This window comes from Zophobas morio, unplaced genomic scaffold, assembly GCF_036711695.1.
Source record: "Zophobas morio isolate AGI-343-1 ecotype UQ-CSIRO unplaced genomic scaffold, CSIRO_AGI_Zmor_V1 ptg000318l, whole genome shotgun sequence".
Classification (NCBI taxonomy): Eukaryota; Metazoa; Arthropoda; class Insecta; order Coleoptera; family Tenebrionidae; genus Zophobas; species Zophobas morio.
In genome coordinates, this window is record NW_026972422.1 from 9,507 (window position 1) to 30,781 (window position 21,275).

At 37.5% G+C, this 21,275-nt stretch overlaps 2 protein-coding genes and 1 long non-coding RNA gene across 3 annotated transcripts; 2 read left to right on the top strand and 1 right to left on the bottom strand.

Moving 5' to 3' along the window:
* Positions 1–4,117: 4,117 nt before the first annotated feature.
* LOC135119919 (DNA topoisomerase 3-alpha-like) lies at positions 4,118–5,845 on the bottom strand. The gene is made up of 12 exons (XM_064044295.1): positions 5,724–5,845; positions 5,545–5,681; positions 5,426–5,479; positions 5,316–5,367; positions 5,157–5,251; positions 5,009–5,098; positions 4,852–4,947; positions 4,699–4,791; positions 4,569–4,637; positions 4,420–4,511; positions 4,254–4,368; positions 4,118–4,191 (listed from the first exon to the last, which is right to left on the bottom strand). Exons 1-12 carry the CDS (start codon positions 5,843–5,845, stop codon positions 4,118–4,120), a joined length of 1,089 nt encoding a protein of 362 aa, XP_063900365.1.
* Positions 5,846–13,296: 7,451 nt separating this feature from the next.
* Positions 13,297–15,469, top strand: LOC135119921 (uncharacterized). Its single transcript, XM_064044296.1, has 4 exons — positions 13,297–13,319; positions 13,414–13,532; positions 13,595–14,185; positions 14,252–15,469. Exons 1-4 carry the CDS (start codon positions 13,297–13,299, stop codon positions 15,427–15,429), a joined length of 1,911 nt encoding a protein of 636 aa, XP_063900366.1. The 3' UTR covers positions 15,430–15,469.
* Positions 15,470–18,013: 2,544 nt separating this feature from the next.
* On the top strand, positions 18,014–18,432 carry LOC135119924 (uncharacterized). The gene is made up of 3 exons (XR_010278428.1): positions 18,014–18,136; positions 18,200–18,298; positions 18,353–18,432. It is a non-coding gene; the product is annotated as an uncharacterized LOC135119924 (long non-coding RNA).
* Positions 18,433–21,275: the final 2,843 nt, after the last annotated feature.

Here is a 21,275-nt window from a genome sequence, read left to right on the forward strand (position 1 = left end):
CTTTATTGAACTGTGGTTGTTCAAACAGTGCTATTATCTACAGTAATTAAGCACCTTGAATCACTTTTATCAAGAGAGATGCGTTTTTTCGTCTCTTGATGCCCTCGTACGTCCTATGCGAGCCTTTTTATTTTTAGTACCCTTATCTTACCCTTTTTGGCGTCGGACGTGCGATCATCCTTTAATTAACTGTGACGCAGAACGTAAGTCCTTTGTAGTAAAATAGCAATGGCAATTGCATAGGTCGGACTCTTTGTGGGTGTCACTTTGCAGAATGCCTGGTTTCTGCTTGGGCCCTTGGATCTAACCTTTTGATTTTTCGTAAAGTTTAGCATATTTTCCATGGACGCAAGGATTACTGTTCAGTCCCCAGGTTCTATCCTCGTAAAAGCGGCTGAAAAAGATCAATCCTAATATAAAATTCGCGTCCAACCTTTGGGTTATTCCTCGCGGCTACACGAGGGCTACTGTCTAATGTGGTCGCTAGGTCGCCATCCGGAGGGGGAGTGCCTCGTGAATGTAAAGACATACGTCTCGAGTCATTTCGCCCTCTACTCTACCAAGGAGTCTACGTTAGTTTCGATACACTTCATTCAATCCTACCATAATCAATTATGACACTAACAGCTAATTAACTATGAAATCCAATGTAGCGTGATTGTGGTAACTTCCTTTGTTCGGCTCTATAGTGACAGTTGCGTCGTACTTCGGAAAGCTCTGGGACCCGCAAGGGTAGTGTCGAAAAATGCGCTTTTTAAATTGGAAAAAACCCCCCCCTTGGCAAAGTTCTGAGGCAGGTGAAACCTTCCCTATAACTTAGGATGTTTCCATTATGGTTAATATTATGACTTTAGATTCATTAACGAGACTTGAAACGTTTGAAAGTTAACTTTGGTTGATAAATCACAATATAATACACACAAATAGACTTGACTATTTAACCTTGCTATGAAAGCTTCTGCGTGGAGTGCCAGCTTTGTCTCCTGAGCGGCCCGTTATTTACCTAAAAAAAAAAAAAGTTGTGGAAATCAACAGTCTACACTATTAAATCCCGTTGATGAAGGCAGTTAAATCCTACAGAACCCCGTTATCACAGCAGCAATTAGGTGCGGACGAAGGAGTTGGCAATAAATTCTGTAGAATGAGTGAAGTAACTTAAAACCTTTGTTCTGTTTCGGAACCATTAAATCAACTAAAGATACATAAAGCTACAGAAACTTATTGGCTCACTGTACGGTTGGTTTAGTGCTCGTTGCTGCTCTCTCTGTAGAAAGCCTAGCAAACCGTTTCATAGAGAAAAGTATTTGTAGCTAGATGGTTATTAGGTACTGATACTCTATATTCTATGCGAGCAGTCCACACTTTCCGAACCCGAAAGTTGTTAAAAACTTGTTATACTGTCTAATGAAAAGGTTTTAAACTTTATCTCATCCTTACCTCTCTCAAGCACGTACTACTTTTACACTTCATATCGACTAATGGAGGTTGATAGTATATACAGTGACCGTTTTTAAACCAAACAATTTAAGGGAAAGCCTACTACACACTTTCTTTGACATCAAGCCGTTCACTCAATTCATTTGTGAGTATAGATGTGTTTTTAATGCCGAAGCGTCCTTTTCACTGTTGCGGATTTGACGTTCTTTGGTTATTCGCCTCTTTTTTAGAGAATTGGTGTCAGTCAACGAGAAGCACCGTTATCGGCCGGTCCTTTGATTCTTTTAAGTTGTTGCATTGAGCCGCTGCCCTTATAATTGCCCGCTCCCAAAATTGTCTTCAGTGCTGAGAGGGGTAGCAAGCATCAGCTCCAAGAACCTGCCACAAACTACAGAGCATAGTCTCTCCAGTATTTGCCCTACATATTACTAACATCGACAGAACCCTAGCAGCCGTGTTGGTTCCAATGCATTCTACTCTGCATTGAAAACCGCTCGTTATAACATCACTAACTCAACTTTTTAAAAGAATTGTTTCTTGACAGGCATATAGAGATCCGCGCAGAGTTTTGGTTTAACCAATATTGCTAAAACTGTCCTTTTAGGAAGTGGTTATTAAAGAGGAAAAAGAATTTCAAGAACAAGCAGTCAGGAGTTTTTTACAACGTCCTTCTCTTTATTCATGGAGAGAATATGCGGGTGCTTGACTCCCCCGCCTAATTTTTTACCGTACAAATTTTAAATATCATTGTGCTTTTCTGCTACCAGCTACAATTTATGAAAATGGCACTCCATGCTGTGAACTGGAAAGGCTAAGAGCCGTCCAATTAAATTTAGCTTGCCTCCGCCAACATCTGTCCCATGATTACGGCATATATAGAGCGCAAATGAGAAGGTGCTAAGGTGTTTTGGTTGCCTGCTGGCAATAATTCTATCAGCGTTTTCTGTACAGTCTTTGAAAACATATGGTCGCCAAGTGGTGGCCTCTCTCCTCCTGCTGGCGCTTATATTGTCGAGGAAATTGGAGGCTGTAAGTGCCTGCAAAGGCGACGAGCAGGGCAAAGCTTGCGACACGTGCACCATGGTTTTTTTTTACACTAAAAGTAAGTTAACTTGCTAGTGCTTCGACGGTTAACGGTTTTACTTGTTACTGTCGGATAGCCACCTGAGGATATTGGTTTCTGCAATAATTTTCACGCTAAGCCGCAAGTCTGTTTTTATATTTCTATTCTACTGAAGTCCTGATTTTTACTTTTCTCCCTAAAACCTGAAGGAAGGGGTGATCTACGCAAAGAAATACCTCCTATTGCTATGGCAGTTGCTTTTTTCTGTTCCCGTTCTTAACGAAGTACTAGTATGCCTAGTATCAGCGCAGGTGTCTCGTGACACACGTAAGCGAACATTTTGGAAGCTCTGCAGGGTCGTTCACAATGGAAATATATAAAAAAAAAATGGTTTTAGTAAGCTTAACGAACCTAAACATTGTTGTGGAGTGCCTTGGGAAGACTAGGAAACAGATGTGTTAGTGAGTTATTTAACAAGTGCAAATATAAGAAAAAAGGATAAAGTAGATATGAAAAAGGTATTTGTTTCAAATAAAGATAGAAATTAATCGGTCGAATGGCAGCTCGAAGAAGTCCTATCTTCAATAATTTTCGCAAATGATCTCTCGAATACCCGGAGACCAAAATGAACATTGCGTTAACGCAGTCCAAGGTAGATGCTTCGGAAAGACAAGCCTTTATTAACTACTTGATCCATTAAACTGTCTAAACTTTTTCTCTCCAATAATTGTTTTAATTACTTCGTACCAATATGAAATCCAGTCCATGTGAAAACTTTGCATTGTTCTATATTTTCCATGTCTTCCAAAGCATCTACCTTGGACACTGCGTTAACACAATGTTCCTTTTGGTCTTCGGGAAGAGATTCGGTTTACTAGGAAAAAGCTAATCTTAACTTATCACTCTCCTGGTGGATATATCTTTCTAATTTTGCTACGCTACCTCGTGAATGTGGATCTGGAGGTGAAGCTGATACCTACGCACCTCCCCTGAAGTAGTAAAACAGGCTAAACACAGGTTAAGGAGCTTGTCGCCGCTACCCTAAGCGATTATTGGTATGCAACTCACAATGTCTCAACTTACAGCTTTTTGTGAGTCACCTGCACTCCCCTCGATGTTCATATATATCTCTTAAGAAACTTAAAAGAAACGCTTTTTGAAAAAGGGCTGCAGTAAGAGCCCTTTCCTTGCCCAATTTTAGGCAAATGCGCATCTTCCAGCCACAAAATACACGGTTTGTGAAGTGTCATGAGAAATGGGATTAGCGTATATTGCTGATTCTTAAGCGTGCGAAATGACTGGTTGATAGCTACCGTTCTCTCTAACAGTCTGCTTTACTAGCGATGCTTGTGTACGAAGTCCTACCCTACGTTCTAGTGGAATTAAGTGGACCCGTATCCGCCGATTCAAGTTCAATTTATTTTGATAAAAAATCTGTGGCCAGGGGGGGGATTCTCAGCTCACCATCAAGAAAGCGCTGAGCAATTTCTGGAGAACTCACAAAGGCGAGTCTTTCACGAGAATTTTGTTTATTGATAGGCATATACTTGCCAGTGTCCACAAGATATTCTTTAAGGAGGGCAACTTTCGGTGGTGCTGGAACTCTTGTCTCGCCTTCTAATTACGCGTAGATTCTTTGGGGGAGCCATGATAACTCTTCTTGGAAAGAAAGCAACTGTTCCTTGTGTGCCCTGCAGCTCAAAAACCAATAAAAACGAGCCAACTGTTAATAATTTTGTTGTTTGAGGGTAACCGCTCTGATGGCATAGAGAACACTGCCGCGACGATTTCTGGCGGCGTCCCTTTCCCAAGTACCTTTGACTCGGCTTGCTAGCTCTGGAAGGGCACGTGGTCGCATAGTGCCCAGGCTGGGAAAAGTACTAAGCAGAGGCTGGAGGGAAGTAAAAAGAACACGCCACTTGTTGGCAGGAGTAACAGATCTTCTGCCCATTCTGGAGCGCGCCTTCGTGGCGAGAACCATCAAGTGCACCGGCGGTTTTTACTTCTTCAACTGTTTAATTAAGTTAACTAACGACAGATAAGAAAAATAAAGGAAAAAAGAAATTACTCTCATCCTGCCAGGCAAAGTAGCGGCAGCTGAGCCTCCCTGATTTACCGCACGTGTAAAAACTGCGGCCTTTATGCGGAGGTCTCTTTTATTGATGGAGATTCCAGGATACGATGTTAGATAAGCGTACCCTTATTGGGGCCAGTTTTCGCTACGGTCCTCAAAATGGCCTTCTGCTGGGGGTTGCACTGACAATGCTGCTCCTGGAAGCTGCTTTGAGCCACTGAAGTTTACGATAAAACGATATAACTATTAAGTTATGCTTGTTTTGCCAATAATTTACCAGTCGTGTCAATGTCAGTCCATGAAAAAAAGTTGCAGCGGGTGCTGTCGCCGGCCCTCTTGGAACAGGCATAAAACGTGCGCCCTTGGTTAGGCCCTAAAGAGAGAAGGTTAGGTCACTCTTATTTCTTATACGCGCAAGCTTGCGCAATAAATACCATCCTTCTGGGTTGTGCGCTTAAATGCTGGGAGCTGGCAATCACATAATGGCACGCCCGAGGAGGGGGACGGTGTGGCCGGACTAATCGCTGCAACTTTAGGTTTAAATAATGGGCCCTCGACTAATACAGTTTTTAGGAAAAGAACTTTGAAGTGAAAAGGCAGCGGGAGTTTGGTAAATGGTCTTTTGAGGGGCGGGCGTCTCGTTGGAACCTCTCAAGTCTGCTTTTAAATGGTTGGCACTTCAGACATGCAAAAACGACGTAATTTTAAGCCAGGTGGGGCACGAAAATCTCCTCGACTTACAAATATGTGCCAGAGGTTACTTCTTTCGCCAACTTTTCTTGAGAGCCAGTAGCTAAAAGCAAAGACCCATATTGGTTTTAGATAAAAAGGCGATATAAAGTGATAGAGACAAAAGTTATTTGAACAGTCTTGAAAAGGGACGGCAGCGTAAAAATGCGAATCATCTGCAAACGTAGAATCGACTAAACTAAATAAAAATAAAAAACTGAAAAGAGCACGACGATACCACCATTTGCGGCGCCGAAATAGATAGAAAGGGCCTTGTCTAGTTCGACGGCCTGCAAGAAAAAAAAGGGATGAAGTGGCCATGACGCTAAGACTAAGTAGACGTACGCTACGGTTAACTTGCTCGTATATCTGAAGATACTGCCGAATCACACGAGTAATCTGAAGTGTATGGGTGCTTACAGTAAAGGGAAAAGCCTTTTCAAGACCACAAACAAAAGTACCACTTCTTGTTTAGAGCTCTTACCCTGGGCAACGCATTTCACGGCCGCCTTTGTGTCAATAGTCGCACATACCGACATCATTATCGCAAAAACTGCAAAACTACCTCCATTTCAGCGCGCAGATGGGGCTTAGAAAGTGAAAAGCCCATATTATCGTAGGCGGTGACCAAAGCAAGACCAAGTGTAGAAGGATAAAAGAGCTTGTTTCTGTCTGCGAGCAAGTAAAGCATAAGCTACAGCACAAGCACGAAAGGTCACGTGCGCTTGACCTTTAATGGCGTACTCTCTTGCTAGTATCTTAGCAATGTGCTCAGCGATGGTGGCGTCGGTGCCGATGCCGTTGGCATCCATGAGGCTAATAAGCTCTGCCTCTGTCAGCAGAGAGGGCGCAGTAGTGGAGCCAGAAACCATCTCTAGCTTACTCGGCGTGAAAGTTTGGCCCTCCTCAAAGTTGGGTAATTCGGCCTCCGTCCACTTCTCGTACTTGTACACCTGAGGCTCTAAGGTGAGGGCACAGCGCATGTAGCAGCTTCGAAGGGACCCGACGAACCTCTAAATAATTGTACTCTAATACGGTCAGTCCGACAGCCTCAAACTGTTCTCCGCCAATATCAGCGCAAACAGTAACTTGATGGCCCTGTTCTCCCCGTGAGAACGTAAGAGGCGAGGACAGCAGGGAAAAGACCTAAGACCTTAGCGTCTGCGCTACAAACTGCTAAAAAGTGACGAGTAATAAATTCATATAAAAGGGCTTCTTCGCGGTTCAGCTCAGAAAAGTTAGGCACCTTTTTTGCGGTGCACCATGAGAAGTACAGAAGGAGCAGACGTAAAAATGAAAAAAACTTTGGTTGGATGAATCGGCGGGTGGGACTGATCATCATGTCTTCCTTTCCGCGGCAATATCGGGGGTGCACCTACTTCAACAAGTTTAGCAGCAAAAGCTCCATAGTCGCTGTGGCCGATCTGGCAAGGTACAAGGAATACTAAAAAGAAGTGTTCAAGCAGGAAAAGTGCTCTAAAGTTGTTTACATGCATGCTAACAAGAGTATGGAGGTTCACGGACGGGCTGAAAATGTCTGTTTCTGTCCGTGGATAGCTCAGATAACCTTAAGATAACAAGCTTAGCAGCCACATACCGAGGAGCAAAGGGTGAAACCTCGGTTATAGAGCTTTTCACAAACCACCATGCACCTTTGGGAGCTTATGTTCAGTTTCTTGCTGGCCATTTTTTGCAGTTCAACAGTTGTTAGGGGAAGAGGGCGCCATTTGGACTTCGCCTGGGAGCGAATCTAAATGTAGAAAGAGCTTAGATAGGGAAGAATGAGCGGCAGCTGCAAGGGGAAGGTACAGAAGTGATGGTAGCTTTGTTGCTCGCCCTGCAGAGCTCGTACAAACTCCGACAACAAAGTTCATCAAAGAGTCGGTGGCGCTTCCAGTTAAACTATTGCGCTCACTTAAAAAAGCAAAAAAAGTGTAAAGGAGACAAAAGATGTACAGTCGCTTTCAATTTAGTGTTGTCGCTCTCCTTATACTCCATACAGATCTTCCAAAATCTTTCAGGAATGAATGCTTCGATTTTTCTGTACTGTTCAACCACGAACCCAAGTGTTGGGAATTGGCAAGGGCCTATAAATCCTTACAAAGTAATTTTTGTAAAGCTTCCCTATGGCAGCGTTACCATAGCTTATAACTTTATCACTGAGCTCTTTAAAATTGGATTGAATCCTTAACGTTTGGAACCTTAAACGTGAAGCTTACGTGAAAAACAGGGACCCTAACAACAAATATATTTGTAAACCTGGTGAACACAACCCCTATTCTTAAATCTAATTCCTGTCTAGCGTCAACGGATTGAATGATGTTCTCATTTAAAGATGTAAGATTGTGGCAGGAATTATTAATGTCTCTTCCAAAGTACAATAAAAAAAATTACTTTTAAGTTTCAAAAAGGAGATTATTAAAGTTTAGCTAAATCTTAAACTTAAATAAGATATAACTTCGAAGTAATGGATGAAAAATGAGCTCTTAAAACTAAAAGAGAGGGATTAACGCGGAGGCACAAGTCCCTCACTTCGCCTCCTATATTTTCTCCTAAAATTCAACGCATAAAAGAAATACATTTCAGTTATTAAACAGTTTTTAAACCTTCCGAGTCGCAATCTGTCCATAAAACAAGCCAGTTACATGTTTTGCATTCTTTTTCGATATTTTCTAAGACTTTTTTATTATCCTTAATAACTGCCTTAATCAAATTCACCTCAAAAAGTGACTCGAGTGGAACAGATTTCCATACTCTATGTGCTATATATGTTTATTAAATTTAACTTCAAAATACAATTTTTTATAGATTATGTTAAACAAATTATTACACTCTGGAAAACTGAATTCATAAATATGACCACAAACAGAAGTCATTAGCATGTGGCAACTTTGCTGCAACAAACAACCATCAAACTCATATATTCTGTTATACTTTGAAAGGCCATTTCTCTGCAGAAAGAAAATTTCAAATATTTAATATAGAAAAAACTGGAGCAAAACGCACGGAGGAAAGTTTTCCTTTCGAAAGTATTTGTGAAATAGCTTTAGCGACAGATGGTTTTTCAGCAACATTTAATACTTTAACAAACCCTTTTCCTAACATACTATCATTTTTGTAGAATTAGGTCGACTTTAACTTTATTCCAAAAGTAGGTGGTAACAACATCAAAGGTAACTTGTACCCTTTAATTATGACATGCAAGTCGTCCCTATACGCCACGTGTGAATCAAGAGGGGACAAAACCTTCTGCGCGGATAGTGACAAACATATTCTAAGGTAATTGTATAAATTTAAAAATAATGGGTTAAGTTCATGCTTAATCAAGCTAAATACTAGGCATATTTAGGTTATCTACATTTTTAAAACTTACACCTCATTATTTTAATGTTTAAAAGAAGCGAACTGTCTTTGCGTTCTTAAAACATTGATATCTAGTTAGTGTATATAGGGTATTTATAATTACAAAACTTCAACTTTTCAAAACTATAAGGCTTAAAAACAAAATCTTGTTATTGGTGTACCTGCGCATGACTCTCTTAAAGTATTTTTTGATAGAATCATCAGCTCATAGTTATTCAGTTGCTTTCAATGACCCCTGTGGGTCGGTTTTCTCAAATGTAGAAATATTAAGAGCCCTTGAATCGATAGACTATTCATAAAGTTGATTACCTTTTACAATCTGCGAAAGAATTGGATAGTAAGATGGTAATTAATACTTAATTATAAGACTTGGAATCGTACTCATGAATTTTGTTCAAATTTTTCTATGATAATTTATTATTTATTTAATCTTCACTTAACATATAATTATAATGCTAAATTTCATAAATTTAAATTATGCTCTTCTATAAAACTGGGCTCCATAATCGTGAAAATTTGGCTCTGTAACATAACGTTATTAGGCTAATAATGAGGCGACCACCAATTAATTAATATTTTTTCCTGTATTATATTATACAGCCATGTTATACTAGAGGAATCTAGCTTATAAATTTTTGGGTCAAAGAAATTTAATGAATTTTCCTAAATAAATAAATCTTTTTTACTACAGCTAATTTAAAATTGTCGACATTAATAGCACTTATCTGTGAGAGTCTACTTTTGGGAGTTGCTGATCTCAATAAATTAAGAGTTCTCAATCAAGAGTGCTTTAAAATGGTTCTCGTAAAAAACTTAAAAATCTTATTCATTAACCTTATTGGAAAATACAGGTCACACCTTACCATCACAGATGAGGGATACAAATAAACCTAGCCTGGTATACAATTATCCCAAACAGTATCAACCTTCCACATTTTTATGTTCGAAGAGCAAAAAAAAACTTCACTACAAGTAGGATTGCAGTTTCCTCAAAAGAATGGAAAGAAATGCATAAAGTATCGAGGCATCCTCATTTAATGGCGCTCAATACACCATCGCTCAACCCATTAGCTGAGAGAATCTATGGAATAATAAAGAAAAGCATATAGCGATGTTATTAACAGCCTAGAAGTTAAATTTTGGGCAGAAGCGATGCAGTATGCTGCACTACTTATTAAATAAACCTCTAACGCTTAGGAGCTCATGTATAACATGAAACCCAACTTGAAGAAACTTAGCAAAATGGACAGGCCTTTTTAACAGTTGTTAGACTGAAAAAAAACTGTCCAATAATCGCACTTAAAAAAGTTTACTGCTCGGGCTCTCCGTTAGTACTTAAGGAGTCTGTTGGAGTGTTTAAAATTACCAACAAAGAAATTGTTAATTTTTCAAAGCTTCTAAGTATGTTCTGATAGAAAAGTTATGAATAATTATTTAAAATCGCCAATTAAATTTCACTGTTCGACCATATTATTCTGTACTGAAACTGAAGCTAAAAAGATGTTTCAGTATATATTTCTGCCCAAACTTTCGAAAGTGGCAATAAATCTTTTATGGCTACTAATAACGTTCCTATACTGACAAGAGCAACAAATTAACTTAAACTTAAAGAACATAAGCAGAATTTAAAAAAGATTATTAATACTAAAATGAAAAAAAAAGTTATGAAATAAGAGAAGACGGTGTAGCGATCAACAAAGCAAAAGGACAAGAATCAAAATCTCTTGCTATTTTTGGCACAAGATGTTTACATTCCCACAAACCCAGAAGAAGCGCTCTTAGATCGGGAATGGACACTGATGAAAGAAGAGGTTGTTGTCCCTAAAGTTAATATACTTGTTATATTGTAGACTTTAATCCTTAAGAACCATCTAAGGAGAAAACTAAAGCGTTCGGGGTAAACAATGATGGGATTACAAAGATAGGTTCAATTTTCTTAAAAACATTTTGAAAGGAACTAATATGTGTCCACCAACCCTTTTAAATTTAAAGAAACTGTCCAACCTTGTTGGTTTTAGCTTATCAAAAAGGAAGGCGCAGTTGCAATTTTACTACACTAACGCTTATGCGAATTCCATTCTTTTGCTTTTATTAGTAATAAAAACCTAGAAAAAGGTAATCTTTTGTTATGTAAGTCAATTTATGCAACTGAATAAGCCAAGCATCTTGGCTAAAACATAAAACAAAAAAATTTAAAAATACTGGTTTGCACAGTCAAACGTAGAACCCTGCAATTATTATATAGCAATAGTGCTTGGATGACTTAAGGTTTTTTCTAGAAGCACCTTTGATGCAAGAAAAATAATTGTTGATAGTATTCGAAGATGGATAGGAGTATGTTTATTTAGTGTTACCGAGACTACTGACTGTATATTATTAGATGAACTTCTTTAGTTTGAAAAAATATTGACAGGCTAAAAAATGCTAGACGCAAGAGAATGTTATATTCCCATAATAAATATTTCACTCAACGGAAGGAGGCTTAACACAAAGCTCGCAGAAAATAAAGATACACAACACTTAAAAGATTACGTGAACAAAACTGAAAATCTGCGAATAAAGTTTTAATTTAATAAAAAAAAATAGTTCCGGAAGTAATATAATAAGAGGAGATGAACTGGCATAATAAATAAAGTGAAGGGGAGCCCCGTTGCTAGAGAATTATGGCTGACAAAGGTAATGAAGGAGAACTTACCCAAACTACTTAGAAACTAAAACCCCCATAAATAAGAAAATAAAAGGGTTTAGTGCGTACTTTGATAACTTCAGAGATTTTAGTTCTTCAAAAGTTTTACGCGTTTCTTGAATAACCCTCTGTACTCTTTTAAGTTCATATGGAGCCAAAAAAAGTGAGGCTTCACAAAAAAGTTTTTCAATCTAATAAGTCAACTGTGAGTTATAGTATTTTTATCAGACCATTAGTTATCTTTCTTAGTAAATAAAATATATAATAGGCACCTGAATTACAGTCTCCCATAACCCTTGCAACTTTTCCTTAGTTATTTTTTCCGACGTACTTACGTCTGCCAGCTGTTTTGCAGTTTCTTCAAAGGCTTGTTTATATGTTTGAATTATTACTACTAGCTAACTCTTTTTAGCAAAGACAAGGAGAAGTCATATATATATATCATACTTTCTTTACGAATATATATTATACATATATCTAAGTACTCACAATTAGTTTAACTTTGAAGTTAGTAACAGCAGTTGATAAATTTTACAAAGGTTATCCAATGGTTAAAACTTAAATATAAAAATGAATCCCAGCTAAACGTATACCATAGCAGGTTCTATGAATATAAACAGTAAGTTACCAAACCGATATTTTTCAAAAGCTGTCCAAAAGAAGTCTGCGTTGTCTAATGATGGTGCCATTCCGCGATTTAAGCAGAGCGAGACAAGTTTCATGGGCGATAATCCTAACAGAACTGATTTGTTTTACTTGGAAACGGGGGAGGGGGGGGGTTAGCAACACTCACCCGTACAGATAAACTTGTTTTTGGTTCTAAACTTATATGAATGACGTCAGGAGAAGAAACTAAAATCAAAGAAGTTTTCAATTTACTATTTAGTATCTCGAAAAAATTTTTAGATGATATTCACTTTGAAGCTCTTGTAGATTGGCTAACTTCACAGTTGGCAAGAGAGAAAAGTTTCTTCTAACTTTTATGCTTCAGCTTTTTTTTTTTTAACTGTTTTTTTAAACTTACTTTTGTTTAGACACTGCCTGCACCATAATAGATAAAGAACTACTGCGTTTACTCACTGTAGATTATTTTGCTTGCCAACTCTTTCTATACAAAACGCTTTTGGTAATAATTTAAGTTAGACTTGGGCTCTCTTGAAGTCACTGCCGTCTGCCTTTTATTAAAGTTGAGTGGTCACTTTATATGCCTTCAGTGTTTTGGAACTTTCGTAGAAAATCCTATTTTTAACAGGTATTTAGAAAAGGTTTTACTTTCGAAGCTATAGTTATATTCTTTTAGTTATTATACTTTTACCCTCATAAGCTTTCTAACTCAGGATCCTCTAATTAAAGAGTCCTTATTAATTTGCCTGAACTCAGTTTTTCTTCGCTTCCATAATGATATTTCTTTGTTGCGCCGCCAAACGGCTCAAATCTTTATACAAGCTTTTCCGCCACCGAGACTTGAAACATTTCTTTTATGGAGCCTTCAGTTTATTAAGCATCCCGTCTTGGATCTTGCAAAACTTTCTTCAGAATTTGTAGCGCGCGTTAAGTTTCAAGCTTTCCATTTCTCCAAGTTTAGAATATTAATCTTCCATATTATTTTTTATTTTTTTAATAGATATTATACACTTCTGGTAGTCCTCAGCTATTGAATCTTCTATTTGAGCGTTTGAAAGGAGGCAGCCTCTCCGTGCTTATATAATTTAAATAATTTCTTATTTTTAATCACAGTTATATCCTAAGAACTTTGCTTGCCACCAATATAAATTTCATAAAGAGGATTTAATTTTTTTTTATTAAAAAAAAAAAAAAGTTATTAGCTTTATTGCTAACTGTAATAACTATAAGATGTTCAATTGGCTCTGGAAACTCTGCGAATTTGCGGACAAAAAATTTATTGTAAATTATTTAAGCAGTTCAGGCTTTTTACTTTCAGTGATGAATCTTTATTTTTCCGAGAGGTTTTATAGTTTTTGTTACTTCGCTGCTTGTAATTTTATAAAAAAAAAAAAAAAAAAAATTATTTTTATAATTTACGAAATTAATAATTAATAGACTACACGAGTTGGCCGAGTTGTTGGCAGTTCTGGAACATTTGGTAGAGGAGAACACGTGGGCATTTGCCGTGGAATGCCTGCTGGGCGAAAGCACGTGCTCATACGCACTTCTATACGGTGCGCGCGCCTCTAATATTGGCCCCCTCCTTCTTAGTAATTCTTTTGCCCTCGTTTAATAGAAAACTGCAGCTCCTGCGCTAGACTGCAAAGGCTTTGGGAGGACAAAACTTCCGTCCTTCTTGAGCATTCACACCACGTGGGCACTGCCAACCTTTTTTCCTTCTTGAGTTTATCGGTTTTACCAACACGTGGGCAGACGACTTATGCGGGTCATGCCGCTCTGTTTAACGCGCGAGTATTTGATACGTTTTGCACGCTGCTCGGCCCCCTCGGAATGCTGACACGCGCATTTGACAAAAGCATGGCGGGCGTAGCCTTGCACGTGCTGGAGAGCGGTTACCATTTCACCACGTGCTACCCCGAGCTTGTTCTCCAGCGCGGCTTTCTGCGCGTCCCCATTGGCATCATCGACTATTACTGCAGCGCAGCGCGTCATTGTTCTGAGCAGCTTTTGCGGAAATCGCTGGAGCTCATAGCTTGCTTTATTTCGCAAAAGCACGAGTACAGCGGAGCTTACGAGGACTTCTTGCGAGTTGCTTGGGAAAAAATCGTTGCTCTATCCTCAAAACATGCGCTCCCTCCAGCACTCTATAAGTGCGTTTCGCTTATTTTGTTCACTCTTTTGAAAAAGTGTGCTGCTGCCAGAGAAGGTCGCCGTCCTACAAAAATCTCTTTGTATGGATAAAATTAGGACGCTGTGCATCACTTTTCTGTAGAAACAGGCTGGCAGAAGTTGTATTCTGTGCTCTCCCATTGGTCGGTAGATGTTCGCTGGGAAGTGCGCGACGCTTTTCTTGAGTTCCTCCAGCTCTTTAGTCTTTCTTGTGATGCGCCCGACACTGCGCGACCCAACTCTTCTTTTTTCCCTCCACCAGAGGTGCTTGGTTGCACGTGCATTCCTCGTGACAATCTAGCTGAAAACCAGAAAGACAGTGATCTGTTTTCCTATATACTTAAAGAAGGCAGTCAAGATTTATTAATGACCCGACTGGTAGACAGCGGAAGAGATGAAAATTTTTACGTGGCGAAGGACGCTCTAAAAACTATTTCGTTGGCAATGATTCCCTCCCCATCTTTTAGAAAATATTTTTTGGAAAGACTCAAAAGTGCTTATTTGAATAATAATAATAATAATACCGCTCCTAATCCCAAAAATATTAAGTATAGCAATATGGCTTACTACGTAGACTACATTATAGGAATATACAAAAGCAGGCCTCACTTCCATATCCGTCTGAGTTGCTTCGAGGTTCTATCTTCCTTTTTAGAACCAAACAGCTATAAGCTTACTGGCGCTCGATGCCTTTATTGTTTCCTAAACCAAACTATGTTACTCGACGCTGTCAAGTCTATTGCCGAAGAACTGGAAAGTTTAAACCAGTTATTTCGCTTGGCGTTATTTCATGACACTGAATATGAAGTTCGCATAAGTTGTTACAACTTTATTGTAGTTATTATGTGGTTGTTAGTTTCTAGCGCAACCTTTTCTTTGCAAGCAGAAACATCGCAAACTGCACTGACAGGCGTGAGAACGCCAGATGTTTTGTGCATACTAAAGGGAGTTAATGCCATAAACCTACTACAACTCGGACTTGATGATGTTATTCAAGTTCGCACCTTTCTGAAAAAAGCTGTAGTACCTCTATTAAAGGGTGTAGACTCGTTATGTGGAGCGTCTCTTAAGACTAATTATCTGTATTATGGTAGTACTGCAAACTTAGCGGATAAAAGTCACGCTGAGGAAGCTATTAATTGGTTTACTGAAGCCAAACTTAATCATCTTATCGAGTGTAAGGAGCTGGTAGTTGATGAGTGCCTAGTGAAAAAATTTGATTTTTTGGATTCATTGCTTGAGCCTCTTACTCTCGCAGAAAATCACAAGGACTGTTACTAATTTATATGACTTGATGTCATACTTTAAACTATAAAGAGGACTAATGGAGTCAAACTTGATCACCATTTTTACTGGGTATAATTAACTCAAATTTGTTGAACATTACGTGAGAAAAGTTGATCTTATGGATTCAGTGCTTGAACCTTTTACTCTAGCAAAAAATTGAAAGGACTGTTATTATTATTAATGGTCTAAAAAATACTTTATGTACTAAATATTGCATAACTTTAAAAAATATTTATGGCCAGGTTCTAGGCGCCTTTAGTCAACTGTTATATAGGGTTGATATTGGGACGTCAGGGATTTAGTCGTTGGCATCTTACATAGAGCATTAAAGCAAGATACAAAGGAGGAAACAAGCCTTACGCGCCGAGTGACTGTATAATATGACTTGAAAAAAATTGACTCCACGAGCTGAAAAACCAGAATTTCAAGTATATATGGGTAGTTTAAACCTTATAATGCAATAAGGTTTGTTTACGCAGTTGTCTAAATTTCTAAATTTAGCCTTGACTAATAAGGCTATGAAATGTCGAACATTCTCAAGGTGTTGAAAAAAAAGAAAAACATTGGCCCAACTTTCCCATTTTAAGTGCTAAGGCAATCACTTTAATCGAAAGTGCGTCAACTTGTTGTTTTCTTACTTTCCAAACTATAACACGTTCATTAATTATTATAATAGTAGCTAAAGGTTTTTAGACATAAGATTAAAGAGTCAAAACCAAACGGTGCATAACATTTATTATTACAGTTTTCATGTGCGTTCAAAGAAGTCTTTGTATTTAATGATAGTAAAACATAAAATACTTGGACTCAGGGCTCCTCTTTTCTGGTGAGGAGCTTATAATCGGGGAGACCTGCCTGGCCGGTCCCTCCAGGTGGCCTCGAGTCTTGTGCCTAAGGCCGCCTCACCCGGTGGTGTGGTTTTTAGCGGTTTTCCACCCACACTAGGCCGAATGGCGGGGACCCAGGCCCAATATTTTCCGCTTATTCAGTTCTTCGGGACAGTCACTATAGTTCTCTAAAGAGCGTACACTGGGGGGCGCTCGTGCCTCGACCCCTTCAGCAGAGGGGAATTCAGATTAAGCGGCTTCAAAGCCTTAGTATAAGACCGGCCGTAGCATGCTAGTGCTAAAAAATATATATACATATTTGGACTTGCTTGCATCTTTCGCTTTTCTACCAAAGTAAACCACCCCGTTATCTTAACCGTTGGTCAGACTCACCTCCTTTTTCATAGTTGATTTTTACTTGGTCGCCCCAGTCAATCTGCTACTCCACGAGAAGACAAACCTATGCAGTTAAAAAAATTAAATTGGAAAACTTTATTAAAAACAAAGGAACTAATTTTTTTTTTAGTACAAGTTTGTTCCACTTTGCATGAGACAACTTAGCGTTAGTAAGGGTTTAAAACATTTTTAATTCAAAATGTTCCAAGATTAATTATATAACGGTTTTGCCACCAACCGAGCGTTGCTTCATGCGTGTATAATTGTGATCCTTTAATACAAAATCATTTAAAAGCACTATGTAATCTAGGGATACGTATAAACAAGGATTTGGTGTATACTCGCGCTTTTAAGCTGTGCCTAAGTTAACTTGATGCCTCGCAATACCTTTTGCTCATAACACCTTTCACTAAAGCCATATTAATATATTTTTTTAAGTTTAGAGCATCTTTTTACTAACTTTAAATAACTTTATTTCTTCGTATAGCAAAATGTTAACCAATCCAAAAACTGTTATTTACTGTCAGATAGAAACTATTTTTGATATAACACTATAATAGTTTCACAAAATTTGGGTACTAGAAATGTAATTAAAGAAACTTTGTAAACCTTATACATTATTAAACTATATGAAGCAGTTGCTATCTAGATCGTATTTTTGTCCATGTAAAATTTCAAATCAATAGAAAAAAAGAGAAAATTTGAATGAGAAAGTAACAAGCGCCACTGTAATTTTTTTTCTTAAAACTAAACTTATTTTGGAGTATTTTAACTAGGCTTAAAAAGGAAGCGTTACCGTTACACTGATATCGGACGGAAACTGCTTTTTTCTTATATAAAATTTCGTTCAGTACGAACCCAAGTGGCAGTTATCCCCTACTAGAACAACGATATGCAGAATAGTCCTTTTTCTTCTTATTCACGAGAATATTTCCTGTTGCATGAGTAGTTGGTGTCCTTTGCCTCGCTTTATTTTTTACTTTTGCACATGATGTATTTAGAATGTAATTTTATCTTTCTTTTTTTTAAATTATAAAAAGCAAGTTACTTCAACAAAATATCCCCTCCGGCGTGTACGTCCTTCCTGCTTTTGAAAATTCTTATGGTCACCTTTTTGTAGTTGAGTAGTGCTAACAATAAACTATAATATTCTTCTAAAGTTTGGCACGGAGTTATTTTTGTTCGAGACGGCTACTACATGGATGGCATTTTTAGGTTCAACATTCTTATCCCAGAAGAGTAAATATATCAATATATATTTATACGAGCTTTTTCATGAATAAATGGTTTTTCTTAAAACCAACTATAAAATTGTAAAGCTTTCCAGGGTCCATGCTTCCTTCTGTATTTTTTGTTTCAAAGCTTTTTCATCCAGTAATAATATTATGTTTAGAAAGCAACTTTTTATTTTAATATGACTAGCAGGCCGTCGATATTTATACCGGAAAAGTTGAATTAAAAGAAAGCTTTCCAGAATGGTGACTAAATTTTTTTTAACTTTAACTCACTTAAAGTACTTGTAAAGTTTCCTTGATGAAAAGGACCCCCAAAGAGCATTTATGGCACATAGTCGGTTTTATAAAAAACTTATTTTATGATATTTCCTCTGCAAGCGCTTTAAATATGGCTGCTCAGACATTGTACTAATTTTTATTTATGGGACTGCTGTTTTAAATACTTAATGAATATCATAGATTCTTAGACTATCCTACTGAGTTTTCACAACAATGTCGTTTGACTGTTCAATCTTCTCTGGATTCTCTATACGATAAGCAAACAGATGGAAAGAATAGTTATTTTGACTTTAAAACAGTTTACTGTAGCAGTCGCTTTTTTTTTATATATATACCGTATTAACCTCTTTGGGTTATTTTATACTACGAACAATTCTTATTAAGGTTTCTCGAAAACCCGGACATATTAAAAGCAAAAATTTTACTTAGGCTTACTAGTTATACGTAGTTTTATGACGAGGAAATCTTGTTAGTTTAAAAAAAAAAAAAAGGTCACTTGTGCTCCACCGTCCTTCCCATCAGTTTTTTTTTTTTTTTTTAAAATGTTTGAATCTTATCCCCTTTTATATTTGTAGGTAGCCTTGAATTCACTAAATTTGTGGACGCCAAGCACGGGCCATTTCTTCAAGCCATCTTAGTGAAAGCTGCGAGTAGCCAACCCTAAAAAAAAAATACTGCATATTTTTCTTTTTTCTTCTAGTGTAGATTGTTCGCAAACACACTCAACTTAGCGGATTACGGCTTCTTATAGTACTTATTTAATTGCAGTTCGCTTTATTTTCCTCTAAGATAATAAAAGTTCTCTTCTATTTTTTGAACTACATTAAAGTTATTAATAAGCGTACTACTCTTTATATTTTTCGTTGTAGCCTAAAGACGTACTCGTATTCATAAACCGTTTAAAGAGCCAACCTGAAAACCTTTGATTAGCGAGCCTTTCAAAAGATTTACTTCAGTAACACCTTTTTCTAAAAAGAAATATATAAATATATATATGTATTAACTTAGCGAAAATAAGCTTAATGAAGTTGATACCGACAGTGGTCTAGCAAAACACCTTGCAAGAAGTATTCTCCTTCATACGAAGGAAAAGTTTTTAATGATAACTTTATTTAAAAATCTTTTATGTATTGGTAATTTAGCAAACGCTTCTACTTGTTTTATGTAAAATTTTTTCTTGGGTTAGGGGTATATGAAAGTGAAGTGACCTTTTTCAGTTTTAGTAAAAGGGTAAAGTAGGGTATATTTAGAAAAATATCTCACTTCAGTTACAATGGTGCCCCATTATTCTTGCTTCGTCTACTAATTACTATTTTTTATAGAAAATGAGTTTTTGAAACGTAATAATTTAGCTATGACACTGTAAATCTCTACAGAAGGTAAAAGGATCAAGTCTTTAATTTTGTCATCTTTAGTAAATGCGAGGTTGAAGTTATAAAATTTTGAGTGTGAGCGTTTAATTTTTTTTCTGTCAGTTTTATAATAGATTTCTTATTTAATTTTTAAGCAGCAAATAAAAAGGTACAAAAAAATTAATATGGAAGAAGTCTTAATTGTAAAAATAAGGAACACACACTAATTGGAACTTATTGATTAAGATTAAAATTAGTATTAGCGAAAATACGTTGTTCACTTCTCTTACTTCTTTTAGAAGTATGAAATAGAAAACAACTCTACATCATCCTTGCTTATGACCAATTTAATTCAATTGACTTTTTAAGATTTCCAAAAACGTGCTGGCTTAAATTAACCAAAAAAAAAAAAAAAAAACCTTTTTTTTTTTCTAACAAATTTGAGGTTAAAGCTTGGCGCACTTAAATAAAATTAAAGCCTCACTCAACACCTAAAATCTCATTGGACTAAATTAAAAATTATGTAGGCAAAGGGTAAAACATATCTGTAATCGTAGAATAAAATAGTTACTATTAATATTTAGTTTAATAAACTCTGCAGGAGAAAGAGAGATGTTAGCTGCTCTTCCGAAAAACAAAAGATTGCTTTATTGAGTAAAAGGAAGTCATGTGATGAAATAATATTTTTTTTAAAAAAAAATACTTTTTAATAGTTCTTATATTTGTAAAAGGACTAAAATATAATTTTCTTCGAAGTAAGCATTGCTCGATTGTATACACTCCTTTAACTTAAAACAGGTCACCGGTATGTAAACTATCTAAATTTGAAGAGCGAAAGCCCAAAAATAGTTGAACGTGCTAGCATAACAAATAGATATCTGGCCTTTCACTATAAAATAAATCTCTAACACTACAATTATGAATGTAGTACCTGCTCTTGACAGAAGCATATAGCTTTTAATTAAAAAAAAAAAAAAAAAAAAAAGATTGAATAGCTTAATTGAATTTATTTACTAAGGGCGTTCTACAGGTGCTCGATCGAGTTGACAACTTCGAATACCCGAGCTCTCACACCAGGTTTTTAGCCTTCCACAAAGTGCAAGTAAAATTATCGTCTTAACATGTGCCCTTTACGTTCAATTTAAAACCCCCACTTAGCTTTCAATCGACGTGGGGGGCTGAGGTGCGTCGCGTGGAAGGCAGTACTGTGCACCGTCCCACAACCCGTAAGTGAGTTCTTCCGCTAGTAGGCGATTAGCGCGTCAAGCTTTCCATGCAGAGGGGGCGACGGCATCATTTTTTAAAGAGTGTGGGTCAGCAGTTCAGTCCGTAGTTCGTAGTGGTGTATTCATTGCGCACAAACCACCGCGCGTTTGTGGAAAGGCGCAGCAGTTGGTCTGTTGCACTTGAAGCGATGAGGTTATCGCCGATACGTCGTAGGCCCAGGCAGGAGATGTATATGCCATAATCGACCGAAATGCACAGCACATAAAGGCTTCGCTTATTGTACAAGGAAAGTTTACTTTTGCAGTGTAATAAAGGATATAGGACCTGGGTTGCTGCCTTGAGCTTCGCCGCCAAGTAATTTACGTGTGGACGCCAAGTCAACCAAGAATCAATAGTGGCCTCCCGGTATTTTACCTGAAAATACCACGGAATTTCCATGCCGTTAAAAGTTAACGGAGGCAACAGCGCATGGTGTTTCTTCGTTATAAGAAGCGCCTTGCTCTTTGCTGCATTAAGGGAGAGGT

Coding starts and splice junctions, on each gene's coding strand:
- LOC135119919 (XM_064044295.1), bottom strand. CDS start 5,845: ATGATGTCGGTATGTGCGACTATTGACACAAAGGCGGCCGTGAAATGC. Junction 5,368..5,425: donor AGACTGTTCAAATAACTTTT/GTCTCTATCACT, acceptor CTTTGCTTTTAG/CTACTGGCTCTCAAGAAAAG. Junction 5,099..5,156: donor CGCTGCCTTTTCACTTCAAA/GTTCTTTTCCTA, acceptor CTAAAGTTGCAG/CGATTAGTCCGGCCACACCG.
- LOC135119921 (XM_064044296.1), top strand. CDS start 13,297: ATGAATCTTTATTTTTCCGAGAG. Junction 13,320..13,413: donor AATCTTTATTTTTCCGAGAG/GTTTTATAGTTT, acceptor AATAATTAATAG/ACTACACGAGTTGGCCGAGT. Junction 13,533..13,594: donor CTCATACGCACTTCTATACG/GTGCGCGCGCCT, acceptor CTCGTTTAATAG/AAAACTGCAGCTCCTGCGCT.